Source organism: Calcarisporiella thermophila (assembly GCF_041956535.1).
Source record: "Calcarisporiella thermophila strain CBS 279.70 unplaced genomic scaffold VTP21scaffold_49, whole genome shotgun sequence".
Taxonomy (NCBI): Eukaryota; Fungi; Calcarisporiellomycota; class Calcarisporiellomycetes; order Calcarisporiellales; family Calcarisporiellaceae; genus Calcarisporiella; species Calcarisporiella thermophila.
Window position 1 is genome coordinate 11,035 of NW_027192239.1, and position 19,827 is coordinate 30,861.

Genomic DNA, 19,827 nt, shown 5'->3' on the forward strand with positions numbered 1-19,827 from the left:
ATGTTAAATCAGATTGTAATTAGAAGGTAGCTTTGGAGGAACGGTTCGGGGGAAGAAGAGCAAACACACGCTTGTTTCTATGACTTTGCAGGGAAAAAGCAAGTTACACCAGCAGGCTTATGATAGGTACTGGGGGAGGGGGGAGAAGGTCCGTACTGCAAAAGATGGAGAACAAACAAATCGCTCTCCACAATGCCAGGGCCGAGGTGCTTTGGCACCCATAAATGTCTTAAGCTTAGGTCAAGAATTGCACACCGGAACCTTATTTATAGCCCGTAATTTGAGCCCGCACATGTGGGCGTGAGGGGTCATTCGCAGTCCTTGCATCACATTGGAATGCTCATGTGCTGATTTGAAAGAATCCGTTCTGAAGACTACACTAATACCCGAAAAACAAACAAGCATTGGCGCATTACAGAAAGCCTGCAACTTCCTCTCCTATATTCAATAGAAATCGGGTTTGCATGCTTTGCGGCGCTTCTGGAAACCACCCGCTACAGCTCAGGTCTTCGCCCAATGCACCGAACGAGCTTGTATTAATAACTTGGTATAGGATTCCAGAAGATCTCTTCCGGCACAGCGTCTAAAACACTCCCAGACGCCAAACGCCCAGATTTCTTTGAATGATTAGCTAAAACTCCTATATAGAAATAATTAAGCGTTAAGCTCTCTTCTCAATACTCTGTTAATCGAAAAAACAATGATAGGCGCATATAGTGTTCAAGGATCGGTAGACCGATTCGCAATAAAAGTATGACTATTTTCTCCATTTATTTTGATGAACTCATAGTATTCAAATGAGTTATATCTGCGGACAATCCTGCCGTTCATTTCAAAAACGCACCATTCCGCACAGGGGAAGATGGTGTTAACTAAAGGTGCTCTGCAGCATTTAACTGAGGTTTCCCGCCGAAAACCAAGTATTAATGGATGTATCGATAGCTAGGATGTGCATCTCCTAGCTCGCTGTTCCCTTCCAGAGATCGTTGCTCCTCGCTTAGAATTTGATTGTCACGCCGCTGATTTTCTTGTATCAAGACCCATTTGAGGCCCGCAGCTAATAATATGTAGACTCCACACAGTACCGCAGATATACCTAGGGAACCGCAGAATGATTGGAGACTATTTTTGGAGATCATAAGCTACTAAAGTGCTATTTACAGAATCCTCGTGCTAGTACCAAGTTCCATTTTTGGGAAGGTAGAAGAGGGAGGAGGCGTTAGCCCACACATATCATCAAAAGCCTGTAGAGTAAAATTACTATATGGGGGACCCGCAGAATAAATATAACCTGATATTATCCCCGACATACTCGCTACAGCATCAATGATTGCAATAGATGTCGCTTTCTTGTAGTGGCCCTACGGAAAGTCATGAATCGATAGTTAATGATGGAGCTTTAGATTATGGCCTGATAGAAAATATATACTGCAAATGCATTTGAGAACCAAGTTATAAGGGGTATCTGCGACGAAAAATTCCCCGCGTTCAGAAAGAACACAGCCGTATATTGCATTTTTGGATCCCAGTCTTTCACCAACAACCCTACGTAGGCAAAGAACGACACTACTCTTGGTAGAATCGTGTGTAATCCGCGTTCGGTGAGTCGTTCACTCGACATTGAAACGATGACTGCCATAAGGATGGCAAATATATGCGGAGGAACTGTCATCAGGTTTGAATAAATGGGTTCAAATGTACCCAAATCACGAATAATCGTCGGTAAGTAGTAAGTTATTGCAAGATTGATAACGGCATGTAGGGTTATCAAAATGGCGAATACCCAAGTCTTATAATCAAGGATTGCAGCTTTAATATGAACTGTAATGCAAATGTATAGGCGGTTATTAAGCTAAAATAGCGATGATAAATCGACAGTAAGGGATTGCTCTATTTACGAAGCTTAAGCTTGACATCAGTGCGAGAGAGACTATCCGAAGCAATTATACGCTTGGCTGCCAACCTCCTATGTTCAAGACACAAAAAGATGGCAGTATCCGGTTTTGAGGGAAAGGTAAAGAATGTGACAGATCCAAAGACTAAGGATGCACCGCCTTCCAAGATAAATATCCAGCGCCAACTACTTAATCCCGCAGCACCCTCTAAGTTTCTTTGTATTGCATACGCTATTAGCCCCCCGAATGCGTTGCCGAACAAGCTACTGCATTGGAGAATCATCATGCGGCGCATCTATGCAATTCTCCGTGCTGTTCAGTATTGATGAGATCTCGTTGCAGAGCAAGTGAAAGAAAATATACCATTTCTTCACGCTTGTAAAAGGTTGTCAGATAAACCGTCAGGCCGGCTGCGATTCCACTTTCGGCTGCTCCTAGGAAAAATCTAGTGAGCACAAGGTGAGAGTATTCGCTTACTGCAGCATGGCATATGGTTGCTATGCTCCAAGCCGTTATACTGACTGGAATCCAACGTGAGGCGCCTACTTTGGTAATCAAGAGATTCGTGGGAATTTCAAGAGCGATATAGCCTTGATAGTAAAGTACAGGTTAACACGAGAACATATTTGTGGGGGAATGTTACCTACTGGCATAAAAGACGCCAATGATGACGGCATAATCTTGCGCAGTTAGTTGAAGTGCGTCCATGAGACCCATCACCTTTGCGTTGGCTCTTCATGATGCTCTAGTTAGGTGTCAATCTAATTAGCTTACGAATAGAGTATTCACACACATTATTCCTCGATCTAATTGCGAAAAAAAATAGAGCATGACAACTTGGGCTACCAAAGGTTATAAAGATGACCATGGTCAAGGAAAGGTTGTAGCAGGAGCAATAGTTGACTTACGCAACAGGAATAGGTCTAGTTTTTTCACCACCTTTTTCTCCTCATCTGGGTCGATGTCTTCTTGTGTATCATAAATTCTATCCATCACAACTACTCTTAATGGGTCTTCCCGTGTCATTAGTTAAATCCACCTACATTTTATATATCCTTTCTCGTGCATTTCGTATATCCGGCTAATCGATATGCCATGATCATATGCTTGTGCGCCACTTCAGAGGAATTTTATACTTAATCCCACACGTTCAAATGGGATTTAGGAGCGTGCATCCAAATGCCCCACGCTCCAGCTTCCTCTTGAGATAAAAGCTATAAGAATTTAAATTAGGGGTTGATTATGTAATTACATTTTTAAAATATTCGAGTTTATGTTCTATGCTAGACTTTATGAAATCTTCGAAAAATTGATCTTTCCTATGATAATACTCGGCGACCAAAGCAAAAACACCAAGAAATCCTCATTTTTATTGTCAGATTAGAGCACTTTAATTTCTCGAACACTTCGCCACAATATTGGCGAATATGGTCGAATTACCAAGATTGCCAAGGAAAATCGATTCATCTCTTTCTGTTGTAAAGCCACTGAAAAACTTATTTAAGTATAACTCGCCCCAATTTAAAAGTTTAACAACAATCCTGAAATCTTAAAATGTCTACTCCTACTCGTGCAGTTAACCGCAATTTTACCAGTACCACTTTTGAATTCCCTGGCTATACAATTGCTCAAATACATGGGGTTGTAAGAGGGATCACGGTTAGGAATCCTAATGTATGTATATTTGCAATTAGTTGCACATTGTATACTGCTTAATTTTACGGATGATTAACTTTGCAATGCTCATCTTAGATCGGTAAAGCTTTTGTGGCTACTCTTGCTTCGATCGGCGGTGGAGAAAACTCTGGTTATTTGGAAATGGCGGAAAAAGCTCGAGAAACTGCTTTTCAACGACTTTTGGAACACGCAGCGGCGGCTGGTGGAAATGCGGTGCTCGGAATTCGATATGATGCCAATGAAATCATGGAGGGCATGACTGAAGTTTTAGCTTATGGAACTGCTGTAACCCTCGTTCCTATCAATCAACCTACTCAACCATCTTATGGCAGTTACAAGTACTAGACACTTAAACCATTATAGGTTATCAAAATCCATTGTAAGTTGGTATATAATTGCTTGCATTTTAATTTTAATACTAGTGCCGTTTTAGAGAAATTTACATGTTTATGAGTCTTTGAATTTTTCTGTGATCGATAATATGAAAAATAATAACATATAATGGGATATATTTTCAATATTATGAATAGTATGACCCATGGAGACCATTCAAATTAAGGTAGTGATAAATTAATTTATAAATATTCATTAGCAGGGTTAAAATTCAAATACAAGTTCAATAGTTTGCATACATCACTCAACTATAGCAGTTTGGAGCAAATACATATACACTTTATATAATGACCGTCGTGTATATATATAGTAGCCATTATTGTGCAAATGTTTTGGCTCTGAAGCTTTCATTGAAGCTCGGAGGGCATTCATAAGCTACATTATAGCTAGAATTATAGCCGGTTGTTATTGTATTTCCAATGTTCCTATGTAATACAATCACTATCCCAATCCTAAATTAGAAGGTTAAGCAAACGTAATCGCGTATAAATGCTCAGGCTATTACAATCATTAAATGTTTTCTGAATAGCACGACAATATCATGATATTCATACAGTTTTCCAAATGAAGTCGATAAGGATTTTCCTAAAAAGCACTAAAATCCAAGCACAGCCACATTTTTGCCCTCTATATGACTTCATAGTTTACCGTGTTGTATTCTTCTATTACCCATCTTAGAAAACATGGCAGCAACGGCCCGTGCAGTAGACCGTCGCTTCACTAGTACTACTTTTGATTTCCCTGGATATAAAATTGCTCAGATCCATGGTGTCGTGAGGGGAATCACGGTCCGAAACCCCAATGTGAGTTGTTCAATTTTATAAAAGCTGCAAGATTACTGGTCATATATGCTGCGATAAACCTACGTATTTTTGGTTAACCTTTTGTTTTTCTCTCCATGAATTTAATTTATTTAGATCGGTAAAGCTTTTGTTGCTGGCATTGCCGCCATTGGTGGTGGAGAAAATTCCGGTTACCTGGAGATGGCAGAAAAAGCTCGAGAGAAATCTTTTCAGCGCCTCCTGGAGCATGCAGCAGCTGCTGGCGGAAATGCTGTCCTTGGAATTCGATACGATGCTAATGATATTATGCAAGGAATGACTGAAGTTTTAGCTTATGGGACTGCCGTCACTCTTGTTCCTATCAATGGTCCGCCTCCTTCTGGTGCGTCCCAATCTTCTCCGTCTTGTCCTTCACTGGACGATATTAAGCGCTAATTTGCATGAACTTTTGGTTTCATTTAACATGTTATGAGTGAATATAAACTGGCTGTTTGTATCATTCCAATTTTTATAGTAAAATGACGCAAGCGTATTAAGGAAGCATTTTGCAATCACGTTTTCATCTTTATTCTAAATGGTAACCAATATAATAAAAGTTTAACCAGATTTATTTTTATGAAAGTTATATCTTGATATTAATGCGACATAATTGGCTTTGTCCACTGCATCCTTTAGATAATGAATGCATTTTGCTTGGAAAATGTGTACCCAATATCAAGTGGAGAGTATATAAAATGTATGGTATTCGGTTAATCTTCGATGTAACCATCAAAAATGAAGCAATTGTTAACAATAATAGCAAGTTCCATTTTCTCACCTTCAGTCTATCCCAAGAAGAGCTAGTCTTTATTGTTCGTAATTGTAGGTAGAGCTCCAAGTGATTCTTGAGAAGACTCATTGATGGGAGTTGTAGTTGAACCTCAGTTGGGAACAGTTGTAGGTTTTACAACTGTAACATACACCGTTCTTTTAATAGTAGGCTGCGTATATACATAGAACTTAGAGGGCGATAAGTAGATAGTTATCGTCGATGTAACTGTTCTGGGTTTATCTCGGATTCTATCGGTCCCCAGCAAGTTGATTGCATCAGCAATATCAAAGGGATAAGTATACCATCCGTTATTTACTCTATATTCAATAACTCCGTTATCAATTTCTCCTAACACGGTTGCGCGTTTTCCAAGTTGCGAAGCAGCGTGAAGCAGAGCAATAAGTGAAAAAATAGCAGAAAATAATAGAATAAAAGCCCACATAGCATTTTAGAAATCCAAAGTGAGAGTTAATTACCTTTGGAGATTAAGATAGAGTTTGAATATAGATGTGGTAATGGTCCAAAATCTCAGTAACATCAAAATAAGTTACTAATTCTTATGAAAGTTTGGCGGCGAAAGTTATTTTTTTTTTACCCTGGCGTATAACAACTTTGGTATAAGGCTAAATTTTGATTTATCTTCAACACCACTTCACCCCTCCATTGGTCCTGATTGTGGTTCTAAGTACAGGCAACGGCATATATTATCATATTGTTAAATGATTCTGGTTAAACATAAAGTTGCTGACTGGCTTTTCAATGAGGTGTATTTAAGGGAAACCAGCAAATTTTGGATATTTTCCAGGGTGTAAAGTGTTTCAATTAGAAATCAAGATTGATATTTATTTGGTTACTAAGTATGGACATCATGATCCACTCTTTATTTCGTCTCTCTGGTTACTAGCAAAGTGGGTTATAGTTTAGCGTACGGTGGATGGCTGGAAGAATCAGATACTCATAAAACTATATTTATATTTGATATTTGCAGGCCACCTCATCATTAAGCAGAAGCCATGGCTTCTATTTTCCTGATCCTTTTATGCAAATACACTTTAAAATACTGTACCTTAATGCTTATAGCTCAAATAGGGGTACCAAGCTAGATAATCGAAAATAATTTGATGGTTACTTCAAAAATAATCTATTTTTATTTTTATTTTTTTATTTTTTACAAAGTATTAGATATAAGTAATTCATCTCAATTACATTCAAGCATTTATTTTGTGGCACTGTTATAGTGGAGGATACAACGAGATCCCTGCTCAGCTCCATTTAATAGCAAAACATTGGGTCAGGCTATTTCCGTCATAATGCAAACTAACTTTTAGAATCAACCACTCGGCCGTGTTCGGATTAATTATAAATGCTCAATTATGGTGTAGCTGGCTTGATGGCGATGGTCCGTTGTTTAGGGCTATTAATGAGCTTCAATTCTTCCTGCGAAAACACAAAATTTTTCATCTCTTCTAATGCCTCTACGATTTGTTGCACCATCCACCCCTCTATGACTCCCTTTTGCGCAATAGAATGCAGTAAATGAAGTGCCTGAGCTAATTCCCGAAAGACCAGACGTCGCATTGCAATAGAGGGATGGGTATGCGATATAAATATACAATTTTCACATATCAGCTGTATTACTACAAATGGGTAATTTTTGCACCAGTTTCGATTAGAAATGGCGGCTTGTAGAGACTTAATGCTATGAGTCAAACCCTAAAAAAAATGAAGTAACAATAAATAACTTGTAATTCATATAGATCATTGGGCCATTGATATACCTTGACAAATTCAATAAGGGCTTTCGCTTGCAGTTGCTGCATCGTGTCTGTTTCTAGTCTTCCTGGAGGCGCATCTGATTTGATAAAACACTTCCAAAGTAAACACCAGTGAAGCCAAAAAAAAAGATTGGCATCGAAGTTGTGATATTTGGGCAGGATATCGTCCTTACTATAAAACATTAATTCATCTAGGTCTCGCTGTAAGAAAGCGGCGAGGTTGAGGAGTTGTTGGGTGATGAGAAAATCAGGAAGTGACCAATCGATGTTCTTGAGCTCCATCATTTTGGTTGCGAATATAATCTCTTGCATTATATGTAGCTATCGAATTTGGTTTTTCCTTAGAATACCATCTGCCAAACCAACGATGCCAACACTTACCAGAGTAACCTTATAGCGCACTCTGTCATTTGAGTTAACAGTAGGTTTAGGAGAGTTTTTAATTAACTCCAAACTGATTAATGTGGGCTTATCAAATTCGAAACTATAAGAAAGCTCGCGTTTACAAATAAAGCTCCTTTAGATAAAGTGAAAAAAGTCAGTTTATCTCGAAGACATACATGACCGATAGCAATGATTATAGCCCACTAACCAGATTCTTCGTCGAAACTCTATTTGTACGGGATCTTGGTCACTGGGATCGTCCCTATCCATTCGAAGAGCGAATGCCATCAGCACAGCTTGAGAATAAAAGCTGTAAGCCTCATCAAACCGGCCAAGCCAGCGCATACAAGTTTCCATGTTAAGAAAGGCAAGCACCCCCTGCGGAGAAGGAGCATCGAATATATCCTCCAAAGATTCCCTTGCTTGGGTGAGTATTCTTCCAATGGCGAGATGAACCTGGCGTATTTTGGGTGTCTGCGGATGGGCTAGCAACAGGTGTACTGCTGAAAAAGCGATAGCAGTGTGGACCAATGCCGGTTCAAGCTCGTTTTGATAATAGCTTTCGAGAAAGGATGCTTGATCTGGATGCATCAGGTAATAAAAGCAATCGCTCAGGTATACGTGAAAGAGGCGATCTGAGAGTTTGCGCTTGATTGTATTAGTTTTTGTGGGCTGCTTGATGTCTATCTCTTTAATTGGTTTCGAGATAAGATTTACATCAAATATCGTACAGCGTTGCGAAGAAAAATTTTGATCTCCATGTACGGGAAGATTACACTGAAATTGATATTCACGTAGGAAAGAACCTTTGTCCATGAATTGCGCACTTAGAAGACGATGTAGATCCCCAACGGAGGTTAATCTAAGTTCAAAACGCAAAGCATCAGCAGTCGAGAGGAGGCTCCAAGAGTCCATGTGATCTTGAGAGTGAGCTTCGGATTCATTTTGATTGCTGCCGGGAGATATTGAGGAAGTGATGCTCGTTAACTCTACTGGGCAATGAAATTGGGTAGAGGGTGTTGCAGCATCGACTAACTGCAGGGAAACATACTTGCCCATTACATGAAGGGATTAATTGAAATTTTTCACTCGATCACTTGGCTTTATATTTTGTCAAATATCAAATGATAAAATCGATCCAAAGGAGACCGTAAGTTTAAGATTAAAATTGACTGTTCAAGATTTGTCTCTCTTTAAAATACTGGGGGGATATTTGTGCAATTTAATTTAGAAAGAAACTAAAATAGATCCTATAGAACATTTTGACCAAGAAAACTATAAAGAATATCAACTTCTATAGTCAAACATATTGGTAACTAAACATTTTTATATTTGAGTCCTCCCCTCCAAAAAAAAAAATAATAACATATTTATGAGAATTAGGCCATATATTTATAAATTGATGGGATTTAGAATATAAAAAGGGCCTTTACACATTCAATGCGAAATGTAATGTGCAATTTTACAAATGTTGTATCATGGCGCAACTCGCAAGGCATATGAGAGGTTGGTTAACTTTCTTCATTGGTTCCAATTATGTAACTTCCTATTCAGCTTTGTTGCATCTTAATACTTGGCAATAGAATAATTGTTAAACAAAGTCCAAGGGGAGGAGGGAGTTTGGTAGTGAAATCATTGTTTATCATGGTCATAGGCCAATACTCTTAGTGCGCCGTGCATTTTTTCGCTACAATAACGAAAAGTGCCAATTTAAAATATGCATTGATTACTAATACTGTACATAGCTTTACAAAGTGTTAGATAAATACAGCTTAATAGTACACTGTGGAATGTAATTAGCAAAAACTAAATGTTGCTGGCTTTGCTAATTAAGAAATATATATATCTGGAAGAAAAACCAAATCTTTGCAGTTTGGTAAACCTTAGTAAAAACTTAGTCCTTGTTGAACATGCTCTGCATGTATACAATGAATTATCCTGAGTCATTAGGGAAGCACAAAATGTAGCGGACTCGCTCTACACACAGTTTGCGCACTGGTGTTTATCGCTTGTGTTGTGTGCCTTAGCAGGAACAGTTATATGAACTGAGTTACTTCTGCCGGCATGGGCAGACTGGAGTTCGTTTTGTGTATCACTCTTGCAAAGATGATCGAAGTGTTGGTAAGCAGATTGATGTAAGGCTGGATTGTAGTCTTCAGGAAAAGAAAATGATAGTCCATTGGAAGAGTACTCAGATTTCGAGTATTTAACAGAGAGTGAAATGTTGTAGTAAATCATGTACGAGATTAGCTTGATGGACAGGTTCATTTCATTCAAGTCTGTGGCCTTTTCGAATTCTTTCTTCCCGAACATGACCATATCGTAGAGGCCGAGGGTCAGGCTGTACCGACGAAGCAGGCGTGTACCATCCTTTTGTAGATATACTCGAGTGATGATATGTTCGAAAGCGTGTTTCCGATGATGTGCAGCGAGATCACTTCGTAGATGGTCATTATCAATCCCGACAAAACATCACTGATGGAGAGCATAATGGCATACTCGTCGCGCACATAGTTTGTTATTGCAAAGCATGCCTATGAAAAGCTGTCGAGGAAGTTGAATACAATTGCTAAAGCCACAAGAATTCTGTTGAGATGAGAATAGTTGGAAGAGAATATCCTGAGCCTCCTAAAGTAGAGAAATGTGATGAGAATTTGCGCTACGCTCCAGAAGATCGAGGTCGAGATGGTTAGCGCGTTTTTGTTCTGGAGATTAAACTTCATCGTGTGGTATTGGATTTGTTCGCTCAAAATGACAAGCTGGGCTATCGTAAGCAATAGAAATTCCCGGCTGCGAATATTCTTGTAAAGAACCGCCTGGGTCATGAAGCTCCCCGAAGTGAAGAGCAGCTCAACCCCCAATGCACTCGGCCCCGACATGACGCTTTTGGTCAGGTTTAGTGCTTGGAAAAGTCGTATCCTATTACGCATATTTGAAAATGTCATAACTTGAATATCCATACTGTATAATATTACTTTCTAATTCGCTTAAAGAAATTACAGTATGTATAAAATGAATATTATTTGTAATACAGTTCAATCGCTATACATTCAATGAAGAATTTCTCTACTCTTCATAGAATTCATACCATTATTACTCGAACTCTGATATTTTTCTTTTTATATCTCTAGTTTTCAAAGTTATTAATAGTCCTCAATATCAAAAAAAGACCATATGCTGTTTATTAGTCCAAATCGTTTCTGTATACGTAAATCTACATTCCTACATTAGAATGCGCGAGGCAGCCATCCACTACGATGGTTGCTCCATTCGTATATGCACCTGCACGAGATGCTAAATAAATACATGTTCCGGCAATATCTTCGGTTGTGCCAGTACGTCCGGATGGAATTACATTCTTGATAAACTCGTTCAACACCGGTTCACTAAATTGTGAGAGAAAATCTTTGGTCATATCTGTCCGGAAAAAGCCTGGTGAAACTGTATTCACAGTGATATTTCGCGGCCCTAGTAGAGGAGCAAGTGCTTCGGTCATCCGATGGAGCCCGGCCTTGGACACACTGTAAGGATAATTTGGTACTGACGAATTTACCCATGCTGCAATAGAACCAATCATGATGACACGACTGGGATCTTGTGGCGTACTCTTAGCAGTTAGGAGCGGAATAAGCCTGTCAAAGCAGAAAGAGGTATTCATTAGCTAGCTATCCGAATTTTTCAAACACTTGGTTCAATCATTTTCAATGCCTCGCTTGAAAGTACCACGAATAGAAATATCTAACTTACGCCTTGGTTAAAAAATAGGGGGCTTTCAGGTTTACATCCATTAGTTCGTCCCATTTTGCCTCGGTATATGAGTCAAAATCTTGCGAATTATATATCGCTGCATTGTTCACCAGCACATCAAGGTGATCTTCACGGTTCTTCAATTCTTCGGCAAGGCAATTTACTCCTTCTGGACTTTGCAAATCGGCGGGAATGCTTATGCACTGGCCAGGTCCTTGTTTGCTAAGCCTGGTGGCGACCTAGAGCATATATCAATAGGCAAGGTATATATTCAATCAGACAAAAATAATATACAATTCATAAGAAAAAGCGCCAATGAAGCGTTTTTCGCATTACCTCCTCACAAACCTTGGCCGATCTACTGGAGATATAGACCTTTGCGCCATTAGAAACGAATCCCTATACATGTACCGAGCAGTGCAGATAAAATAAAACGGAGTAAAATTTTAAAAAATAGAATATGTTGCTTTAGATTTTCCAATTGTGATCTTTTCAAGGAGCTTTTTTTTTAATATACTTACAGTGGCTATCATTTCTCCGATACTAGGTGCAACACAAAATTGGCAATACAGTCATTTGTAAACAAAAACCTATGAACCAAAAATCATAAATCATGCTTACCCACGACCTCCGCCGGTAACAAGCACAATTTTGTCTTTGACATCAAACAGTTTTGATAATTCCATGGTGAATTTGCCGAAAACTACTACAATAAGGTAATGAGTTTGAGTGAACTTGGAGACAGGTAGGCAAGTGTATTCTACGACATTATTATATATTCTATGTCAAGGTTTAGTCAGTCATCACTGATTATCCGTCCTTGGCAAAATCGTTGTTACGTGAGTTATAATAGAATTTCCTAAAATTTCCGTAGCATGCTATAGCTAAAGTGATGATTCACTGCTTGTTGAATCATTTGTACTAATTTGTAGTTAATGATTTAACTAGAGTCACTGTAAAGGACGGAAGTTAGAGGAAGAGAGTATTTCGCAATGAATTTTTCCTAGTGTGATTTAGGTTAAGTGAAAGCATTGTATCTTGTTTTTTAGGAAAAATTTCTATTACTAATTGATTTCTGTCGAAATATTTTGCGCCACTTTCTCCAATCTATACACCTCTGAATTCGAATCATCTTGTTTTAAACTTCAACGAATAAAATTACCAGTAGTTTATAGAATTCGGTGGACTTTGGAGTTTGTAGGTATGGACTTTATTCAAAGACTTTATTCAAAACCGTCGGGTTTTGCGTTTTTCCGGGCAATTCATGTACTACATTTCAAGTTTGCCATCCTGTAACAAGAACTATAAACAATATTATTTATTCCGGCGACATCCGACTTCGGATATTGTTACTCTACGTAACCCACTTGTAGAACTTCTTGTGTCTTTTTCCGATTCTTTTACCGATTTTCTTACCGAATACTTTACCGAAATTTTACCGAATATTTTTACGGATCTTTTTACGAACTCTTTTTCGTGTAATAAATATTTGTATAATCCGAACTCGACTTGTGTTTATTTCACATCCTCGGGCATAGCCCAGTGAACTTTGGAACCCTCAACATACTCCATAATAAAGTTCATTTTCAAACATAAAACTTATCATAACAGATGGGCTTAGAGTGGAGGTAAAGGACAACACAGTTTTTTTTTCTGCTTTATTTACGTTAAACCTTTTTCAAAACTTAAAAGGAAAGCATTTGATGCTAATAAATGAAATGTTAAAAACTTGGAATTTGTATACGAGGCGTGTCCAACAAGGATATCAATTTTTTTCGAAGGGCATCGCGTAAAATCCACAAGTATGATAAAGGATATCATGCTGAATAGCGATTGAACTGTATCAGAGTATATTACCTCATCTTACGCCTGGATAAGTTTCCCTCCAGGCAGATTAGCGTGATACTGAATTCTAATTAATGTTCCTACTGTATTTTCTTTTAGTCTTCGCATAACCTAATAACTATTTTTTTTTTCGAAATTTGATATTTGGTATGATTTATATTCAAATCCTTAGGTGCACTGTAAACCAAAGTACTATATATGGAGACACAATAACATGTCTAAGTATGGATCATATACGAGTAGATTTTATTTTGGAATTGTTTGTAAAATATTAGTTCAGTTGAAGTAAAGGATTAGTGATATAAAAAAGTAAATGAGAGAATGATGAGAAATAATCAAGTGGGGAAAAAAACAGAAAGCAGATAAAACAGATTATCCAGATTATGTTCAATGAGAAAACGTAATATTATCACAATAATGTAAATTCGTACTTTGAGGTTCCTGGATATTCCAAATGATCCTCCCATCCCGCTTTTTCTTCTTTGAATTTAGTAATACATTCCGGGTCTTCACCACCTTCAGGATAAGCCGTGCATTTTTTCCAGTTACCTTGCAGGTCCACGTAGTATTCGGTGTCGGGCTGGACAAAGCCGTCAGTACTCGGTTTAAGTGGGATGGGATCTCTACCGTACGTCAAACGGGAAAGATTAAAGCCAAGGGAGTTCACGTGTTTAGCAAATGCTTTATTGCCAGGTCGGTTCGAACCGCTGGTATAGACCGTGATAGTCCAATCGGGATGCTTAAGTCGAAGGTCCACTGCAGCATAAATGGCATGGGATCCACCCAAGGAATGACCGGTGATATCAACAGTGTACTTAGGGTTGTCTCTCTTGAGCTCCTCAAGTCGTGTTTCATATTTATTGATACAGGCCTTCCAACCTTCGAAATAACCCTTATGGACTAATGAATCGGGAACATTTTCAGGCCAGTGAATTGTCGCATCGGAAGCTTGGCTTAGTAGAGCAGCTGCACCGAGAGTAGGCGTAAAGGATAAGATTATTTTTTCATCTGCATTATTGATTGCTAAATAGCCATTGCAAGCACTAAAATGCTTATTGAAAAACGCTTTCTCGACTATTGCATTTTTGATTTCGTCCCACTTCTTGCAAGTTTTGCACTTGAGCGCCATTTTCTCCTCTTGCGGTTCAGCAGCACTGGCGGAATATTGTACGTGCTTAAGGATGTCATCTTTTTCCGCTTGGCTAACTTCAGCTCCATTTACTAGGGCGATTACGATCGAAAGTATGATAAAGATTGGAAAGAGAAATCGAAACATGTTTTTGGGAAAGAGGATGGATGTAGCGACAAAAGAACACAACCGAGCTCCTTTTATATGCATTTTTAAATCAGCCATTGCGTATGATATATACGGTATATTCCCTACTTGAGTATTTTATACGGCTATATGCATGTATATAAACTAATTCTATATGCTAGCGTAATGGCTTAATCTCGCGCATCCAAGAAGGGTGCAATAATAAGACTTTGACGCCAAATATTTACTTTGGTCGACCCGCTTTTCAAGCTTCATTTGACAACACAAGCTTTGAGAGTATCGGCTGGTCAGACATTCCAACCTCTTTCTTAGCATAAGTGCGCAGTTGCCGCGAAATGCGCTGAGGGGGATCTCGAGGCGTTTGCACCCGTCAACGCTACAATGAAGAGAAAATCCTGTTATGCACAGCACTAGAGGCGGACGCACCCGGGTGAAGAGGTTGTGCTATTCTAAGAGGATTGCGGCGGCTGACGATGCATGCTGGGCTGCCTTAGGCCAAACATGGCAGTCTCGGTCCAAGCTAAATTCAGGTTTGTGTCGGGTTCGGAAAAGATCGAGCCGAAGGCTGCATGTGCTGCGCAACTGAGTCTTCTTCCCTGGCGCGGTTGCCCAAACAGTGCCAGATGCGAAGTAGAAAAGGCGCAGATCGACATGTTGCTGCTCGCATCCCCCCTAGAAACTCCGCTCTTCCTGCATAAAAATCCGTGTCGAGAGGCCAATCAAAATGCCTGAGGCGTTTCTGGCCTTCTGAACTGGTTTCCATCCAAAGGGTGCTCCAACCCCATTCAAGATAGGGGCCACCATTTTCCCATTTTGGCGTCGCAGCTCGAAGTCACGCCTGCGAGAACATTCCTCCGGCAAGTCCCGACTCCAGCCCTCTCATCAAAACTTGACGTGCGCTTCTTCACCGGCGCTTTAACTCCGCCGTCAACTATGCGAAATCTCTTTTCTCTTCCGTGGAACTGGATCTCCGCTTCTTTGGCTCCCAAATGCTCCCGTACTAATCGCTCACGACTCGAGAATAAGGGCTGTGGCCAAGTAGCTTCTCCGTTTCAATCCATATTAAAGCGATCTCCAGGTCAATGCAATATTGCTCGACCTTGGATGAGGCAATTGGAAAATTATTTTACGGCAATCCACGCTCCAGAACACATCAAAATTCAGTATTCTGTCGCCTTGCTAAGAGATGAAGCAGCAGTTTGGTGGGAATTCAGAATTACGAAAAATGTGCCACCGGTGAACTGGGAAGAATTTAAAAATGATATCCTATGCCTCTTTGCACCAATTAATACAGTAAGACAAGCTAGAGATAAGCTCGCCAACTGTCGCCAAACGAAGAGCGTACAAGAATACTCGCATGAATTCCGGAATATAGTACTACAGATTCCAAATTTCACCGAAGAGGAGCTGATCGATAAGTACATTCGAGGACTAAAGCCGCAGACTAGGGGTGAATTAGAATACAGGGAACCTGCAAATTTCAAAATTTCCGACGAAGCAAGTCGCCTATGACGCACAGAACTCCCATCGTGCACAGGACGCCATCAGAACAACATGACACCGCGACACCAGTGGAACTCGACAATATGAAATCCAACAAGAGCAACTTTCCGAAATACAAGAAGGAGGGACGCTGTGTGCGATGCCACGAAATTGGACATATTGGAATTAATTGCACGAAATTCCCCGGATCAGCCCCACCGAAATCGAAAAAAGACAATCGTCAATAGAAGCGTCGGTTTCTATTGACATCTCGAACCCGAATATCGAACCCGACAACCGAGGTAAGAACTACGAACAACGACAATCGAACGAAAATTTTAATATTATTTACGAATCCGATGAACGACTTATAACTACGAACTCGAACAACGAACCGACATCGAACAACGAACCAACAACGAACCAACAACGAACCAACAACGAACAACTGACGAACAATTGGTATCAACAATTACGACATCGATTAACAAAGAAGAAACACCGAAAAAATCACTCGAAAGAACCGAACCTCGAAAAGTATGGGAATATGAAGGATAATTGGAAAACCGACCATCAAGATTTTTAATCCACGGAGGTGCCGAAAACAATTTTATTTCCTATCAATACTTGGAAAAGAACAACCTTTTATCGTATCTTCAAGCCGACAACTTGCGCATCGTGAAATTGGGACACGGATCAACCAAACCATGTTATGGATTTACGACAGTTTCAATTGACGAGTACAACGACGAAATATCCTTCGATGTTGTTGATTTGAATAATGCACATGACGCTACTCTTGGATTATCTTGGCTACACACGACAAAAGCACTTTTCGATTGGGATCACCGCATATTACGAGTAATACGACAGAACGAAATTTTACAACTCCGTGAAATGTCCGGTTCAACTCCAGCTGTAGGAAACGTGCCAATTCAAGAAATAATGAATAGTTTCGAATCAGCAGGACCTTCAGACCTTTTTGCAATCCTTTCATTCGACACCAACGCATCCGGCCAGACTACACTCGAGGAATTTCAAGATAAAGAACTTAATGACCTATTGACAGAATTCGCTGGCGTTTTTCCCGATGATCCTCCTAGTGGACTTCCATCCGAGAGTCACATAGTACACACCATTCCATTGAAAGAAGGCGCGACTCCTCCAGCACCTCGTGTATACCGCATGTCCAACAAAGAACTAATAGAATTCTCAAAGCAATTGCAAGACCTCCTCGACAAAGGCTGGATCTGACCCTCATCCTCGCCTTATGGTGCTTCAGTCCTATTCGTACACAATAAAGACGGGTCGCTCAGACTTTGCATTGGCTACCGACAACTTAACGCGATTATGATAAAAAACCGATATGCACTTCCTCGTACCGATGACCCTAATTGATCAACTACACGGTGCTTCATTTTTTTCAAAAACCGACCTCCGTTCCGGCTATCATCAGATCCGTGTCGCTGATGAAGATGTTCATAAGACCGCTTTTCGCACAAGATATGGACATTTCGAATTTCGAGTACTTCCGCTTGGCTTAACCTCCGCACCGGCCACTTTTATGAACCTAATGAACGAGCATTTCTGCGATTACCTTGATGATTTCGTTATTGTGCTCCTCGATGACATCCTAATTTATTCACATAACCGAGAAGAGCATTTGCGACACATCCGATTGGTTCTCGACAGACTTCGCGAGAAAAACTTATTCGCCAAGTGCGAATTTATGAAAACAGAAATCAAATTCCTGAGTCACATCGCTTCCGCCGAAGGACTTAAGGTAGAACCACACAAGATCGATACGGTTAAAAACTGGCCCACTCCTAAGAATATTCGCGACGTTCAATGCTTCCTGGGATTAGCTAATTACTATCGCCGATTTATCCTTCGTTTTTCTCACATCGCGGCACCACTGAATCGTTGTTTATCGACTAAACAAGAATGGACCTGGATGTAATAAACACAAGTAGGGTTCGACATATACTAATGTTTATTACACTAAAATAAGTTTGTAAAAAGACGTAAAGTCGATTCGTAAAAATTCAGTTAAAGATTCGATCAAGGCGTAATTAAGTTCTACAAGTGATTTTATACGTAAAGTAAAAATATCCGAGATCGATTGTCGATAAATTAAATATATATTAGTTACCGTACTTGTTTCTTGTTAACCCGCCCTTAAGCTTTATCGGTCTTGTTATTTTTCTCGTATTTCCTGATTATATCTTGAGCTCTAGTCATGCCTTTCGCTGGTTCTCAAGTGTTTTATTGGTCATCGTAGCCTTTCCATTTAACTAAGTACTCTTTGCGATTGTACCATCTTCGCTCGTCGAGGATTTTTCGACTTCGTACTCTGTTTCTCCATCAACGATTATGGGTGGAGGTGGTGGCGCATTGCGATCGTCTGTGGCTTGTTCGTATTTCTTAAGAACGGAAACATGAAATACTGGGTGCGTTCTGACATTCGTTGGCAGCTCTAGTTTGTACGCAACTTTTCCAATTCGACTGAGAACCTTGAATGGTCCCGCAAACCGTGGTGATAATTTCTTCGAAGGGGCGTTGCAATACACTTCTGGTTTCAAGTGTGTGGTTCTTATCATGACTTGATCATTTTCTTGGAATTCTACATCGGATCGTTGTTGGTCAGCGTATTCTCGTTGTCGCTCTTGTGCATCCTTGATCATTTGTATGATAGTCGATAGGGTTTTTTTGAGTTGTTCGGTAAGTTCTTCTGCGGTAGGATTTTCTATCGTGGCTCGGGTCATGTTGGGGTTTCGTAGTGTTCGTCCTAGGTCGGCTATAAAAGGTGTAGTTCTGGTGGAAATGTGCATCGAATCGTTATACGCGAATTCAACAAAGGGCAAGAGGTCGTCCCAATTATCCTGTTTATATGCCGTGTAGTGTCGTAACATGTCTTCGAGGGTTCTATTCATGCGTCCTGTTTGTCCGCTCGTCTGTGGGTGGTAAGCCGAGGAAAGTTTGGTCTTTATACCGAGTTTCTGTGTTATAGTCTACCAAAACTTCGATGTAAATTTCGGTTCGCGATCGCTAATAATACTGGTTGGCATGCCGTGTTGTCTAAAGATCTCTAGAAAAAAATGTATGGGCTGTATCTACTGCATTGTCGGTTGTCTTGCTGGGGGCGAAGTGAGCTCTCTTGGTGAATCTGTCGACATAAACTGTTATCACATCGAATCCTCTTTTTGTCTTCGGTAGTTGAACAATAAATCCATCGAAATCAAGTCCCATCTTGTAGTTGGAATTTCTAATGGCTGCGATAGTCCTGCTGGCTTCTTATTCGTTGATTTCACTCGTTGACATGAATCACACGCCTTAATATATCGTCGTACTGTCTTTTGCATATTTGGCCAATAGTAGTCGCGTTGAACTCATTCCAGTGTATTGTCGATTCCCATATGTCCAGCGTAAATCGCATCATGAGCATTGAACATTATTTTGTTGTTTAAGAGTTGGTCTGAGGAGCACATAATCGGCGTTGGTCATCAATCGCTTGTACAATAGTCCATTTTCTAGTTCGTAATCGTCGTGCTTGGCGAGGTTTTCGATTATTTGGCACCATTGGTCTTTCATCAAGAGTTTTCGTATATGATCCTGTATCTCCTCCATTCCTAAAATCAAATACATCGTTAAAAGTTCGCTAGACGTTATCGGTGGTTCTGTGGTCTCCGGTAGAATATCATCGAGATGAGGTCACTTCGAAAGGGCGTCGGCGGCTGTGTTTTTCTCTCGTGGAATATGG

At 39.9% G+C, this 19,827-nt stretch overlaps 9 protein-coding genes across 9 annotated transcripts; 4 read left to right on the forward strand and 5 right to left on the reverse strand.

Annotated features, from left to right (window-relative positions):
* Positions 1 to 923: 923 nt before the first annotated feature.
* On the reverse strand, positions 924 to 2,603 carry VTP21DRAFT_9081 (uncharacterized protein; the record flags this gene model as incomplete). The annotated part of the gene is made up of 6 exons (XM_069400000.1): positions 924 to 1,096; positions 1,181 to 1,361; positions 1,430 to 1,821; positions 1,899 to 2,190; positions 2,259 to 2,485; positions 2,543 to 2,603. The coding sequence occupies 6 exons, from the start codon at positions 2,601 to 2,603 to the stop codon at positions 924 to 926; spliced, it is 1,326 nt and encodes a 441-aa protein (XP_069245518.1).
* An 846-nt stretch (positions 2,604 to 3,449) lies between these two features.
* Positions 3,450 to 3,917, forward strand: VTP21DRAFT_9082 (uncharacterized protein; the record flags this gene model as incomplete). The annotated part of the gene is made up of 2 exons (XM_069400001.1): positions 3,450 to 3,569; positions 3,648 to 3,917. The coding sequence occupies 2 exons, from the start codon at positions 3,450 to 3,452 to the stop codon at positions 3,915 to 3,917; spliced, it is 390 nt and encodes a 129-aa protein (XP_069245519.1).
* Positions 3,918 to 4,648: 731 nt separating this feature from the next.
* On the forward strand, positions 4,649 to 5,182 carry VTP21DRAFT_9083 (uncharacterized protein; the record flags this gene model as incomplete). Its single annotated transcript, XM_069400002.1, has 2 exons — positions 4,649 to 4,768; positions 4,883 to 5,182. 2 exons carry the CDS (start codon positions 4,649 to 4,651, stop codon positions 5,180 to 5,182), a joined length of 420 nt encoding a protein of 139 aa, XP_069245520.1.
* Positions 5,183 to 6,929: 1,747 nt separating this feature from the next.
* Positions 6,930 to 8,776, reverse strand: VTP21DRAFT_9084 (uncharacterized protein; the record flags this gene model as incomplete). Its single annotated transcript, XM_069400003.1, has 4 exons — positions 6,930 to 7,271; positions 7,337 to 7,654; positions 7,715 to 7,850; positions 7,926 to 8,776. 4 exons carry the CDS (start codon positions 8,774 to 8,776, stop codon positions 6,930 to 6,932), a joined length of 1,647 nt encoding a protein of 548 aa, XP_069245521.1.
* Positions 8,777 to 9,694: 918 nt separating this feature from the next.
* On the reverse strand, positions 9,695 to 12,150 carry VTP21DRAFT_9085 (uncharacterized protein; the record flags this gene model as incomplete). Its single annotated transcript, XM_069400004.1, has 8 exons — positions 9,695 to 10,058; positions 10,127 to 10,251; positions 10,381 to 10,636; positions 10,936 to 11,349; positions 11,465 to 11,703; positions 11,801 to 11,863; positions 11,986 to 12,007; positions 12,086 to 12,150. 8 exons carry the CDS (start codon positions 12,148 to 12,150, stop codon positions 9,695 to 9,697), a joined length of 1,548 nt encoding a protein of 515 aa, XP_069245522.1.
* Positions 12,151 to 13,718: 1,568 nt separating this feature from the next.
* On the reverse strand, positions 13,719 to 14,585 carry VTP21DRAFT_9086 (uncharacterized protein; the record flags this gene model as incomplete). The annotated part of the gene is made up of 1 exon (XM_069400005.1): positions 13,719 to 14,585. The coding sequence occupies one exon, from the start codon at positions 14,583 to 14,585 to the stop codon at positions 13,719 to 13,721; it is 867 nt and encodes a 288-aa protein (XP_069245523.1).
* A 477-nt stretch (positions 14,586 to 15,062) lies between these two features.
* On the forward strand, positions 15,063 to 17,321 carry VTP21DRAFT_9087 (uncharacterized protein; the record flags this gene model as incomplete). Its single annotated transcript, XM_069400006.1, has 6 exons — positions 15,063 to 15,291; positions 15,355 to 15,663; positions 15,733 to 16,035; positions 16,123 to 16,156; positions 16,281 to 16,369; positions 16,729 to 17,321. The coding sequence occupies 6 exons, from the start codon at positions 15,063 to 15,065 to the stop codon at positions 17,319 to 17,321; spliced, it is 1,557 nt and encodes a 518-aa protein (XP_069245524.1).
* Positions 17,322 to 17,433: 112 nt separating this feature from the next.
* Positions 17,434 to 18,027, forward strand: VTP21DRAFT_9088 (uncharacterized protein; the record flags this gene model as incomplete). Its single annotated transcript, XM_069400007.1, has 1 exon — positions 17,434 to 18,027. The coding sequence occupies one exon, from the start codon at positions 17,434 to 17,436 to the stop codon at positions 18,025 to 18,027; it is 594 nt and encodes a 197-aa protein (XP_069245525.1).
* Positions 18,028 to 18,361: 334 nt separating this feature from the next.
* VTP21DRAFT_9089 (uncharacterized protein) lies at positions 18,362 to 19,000 on the reverse strand (the record flags this gene model as incomplete). Its single annotated transcript, XM_069400008.1, has 1 exon — positions 18,362 to 19,000. The coding sequence occupies one exon, from the start codon at positions 18,998 to 19,000 to the stop codon at positions 18,362 to 18,364; it is 639 nt and encodes a 212-aa protein (XP_069245526.1).
* Between the last annotated feature and the right edge of the window lie 827 nt (positions 19,001 to 19,827).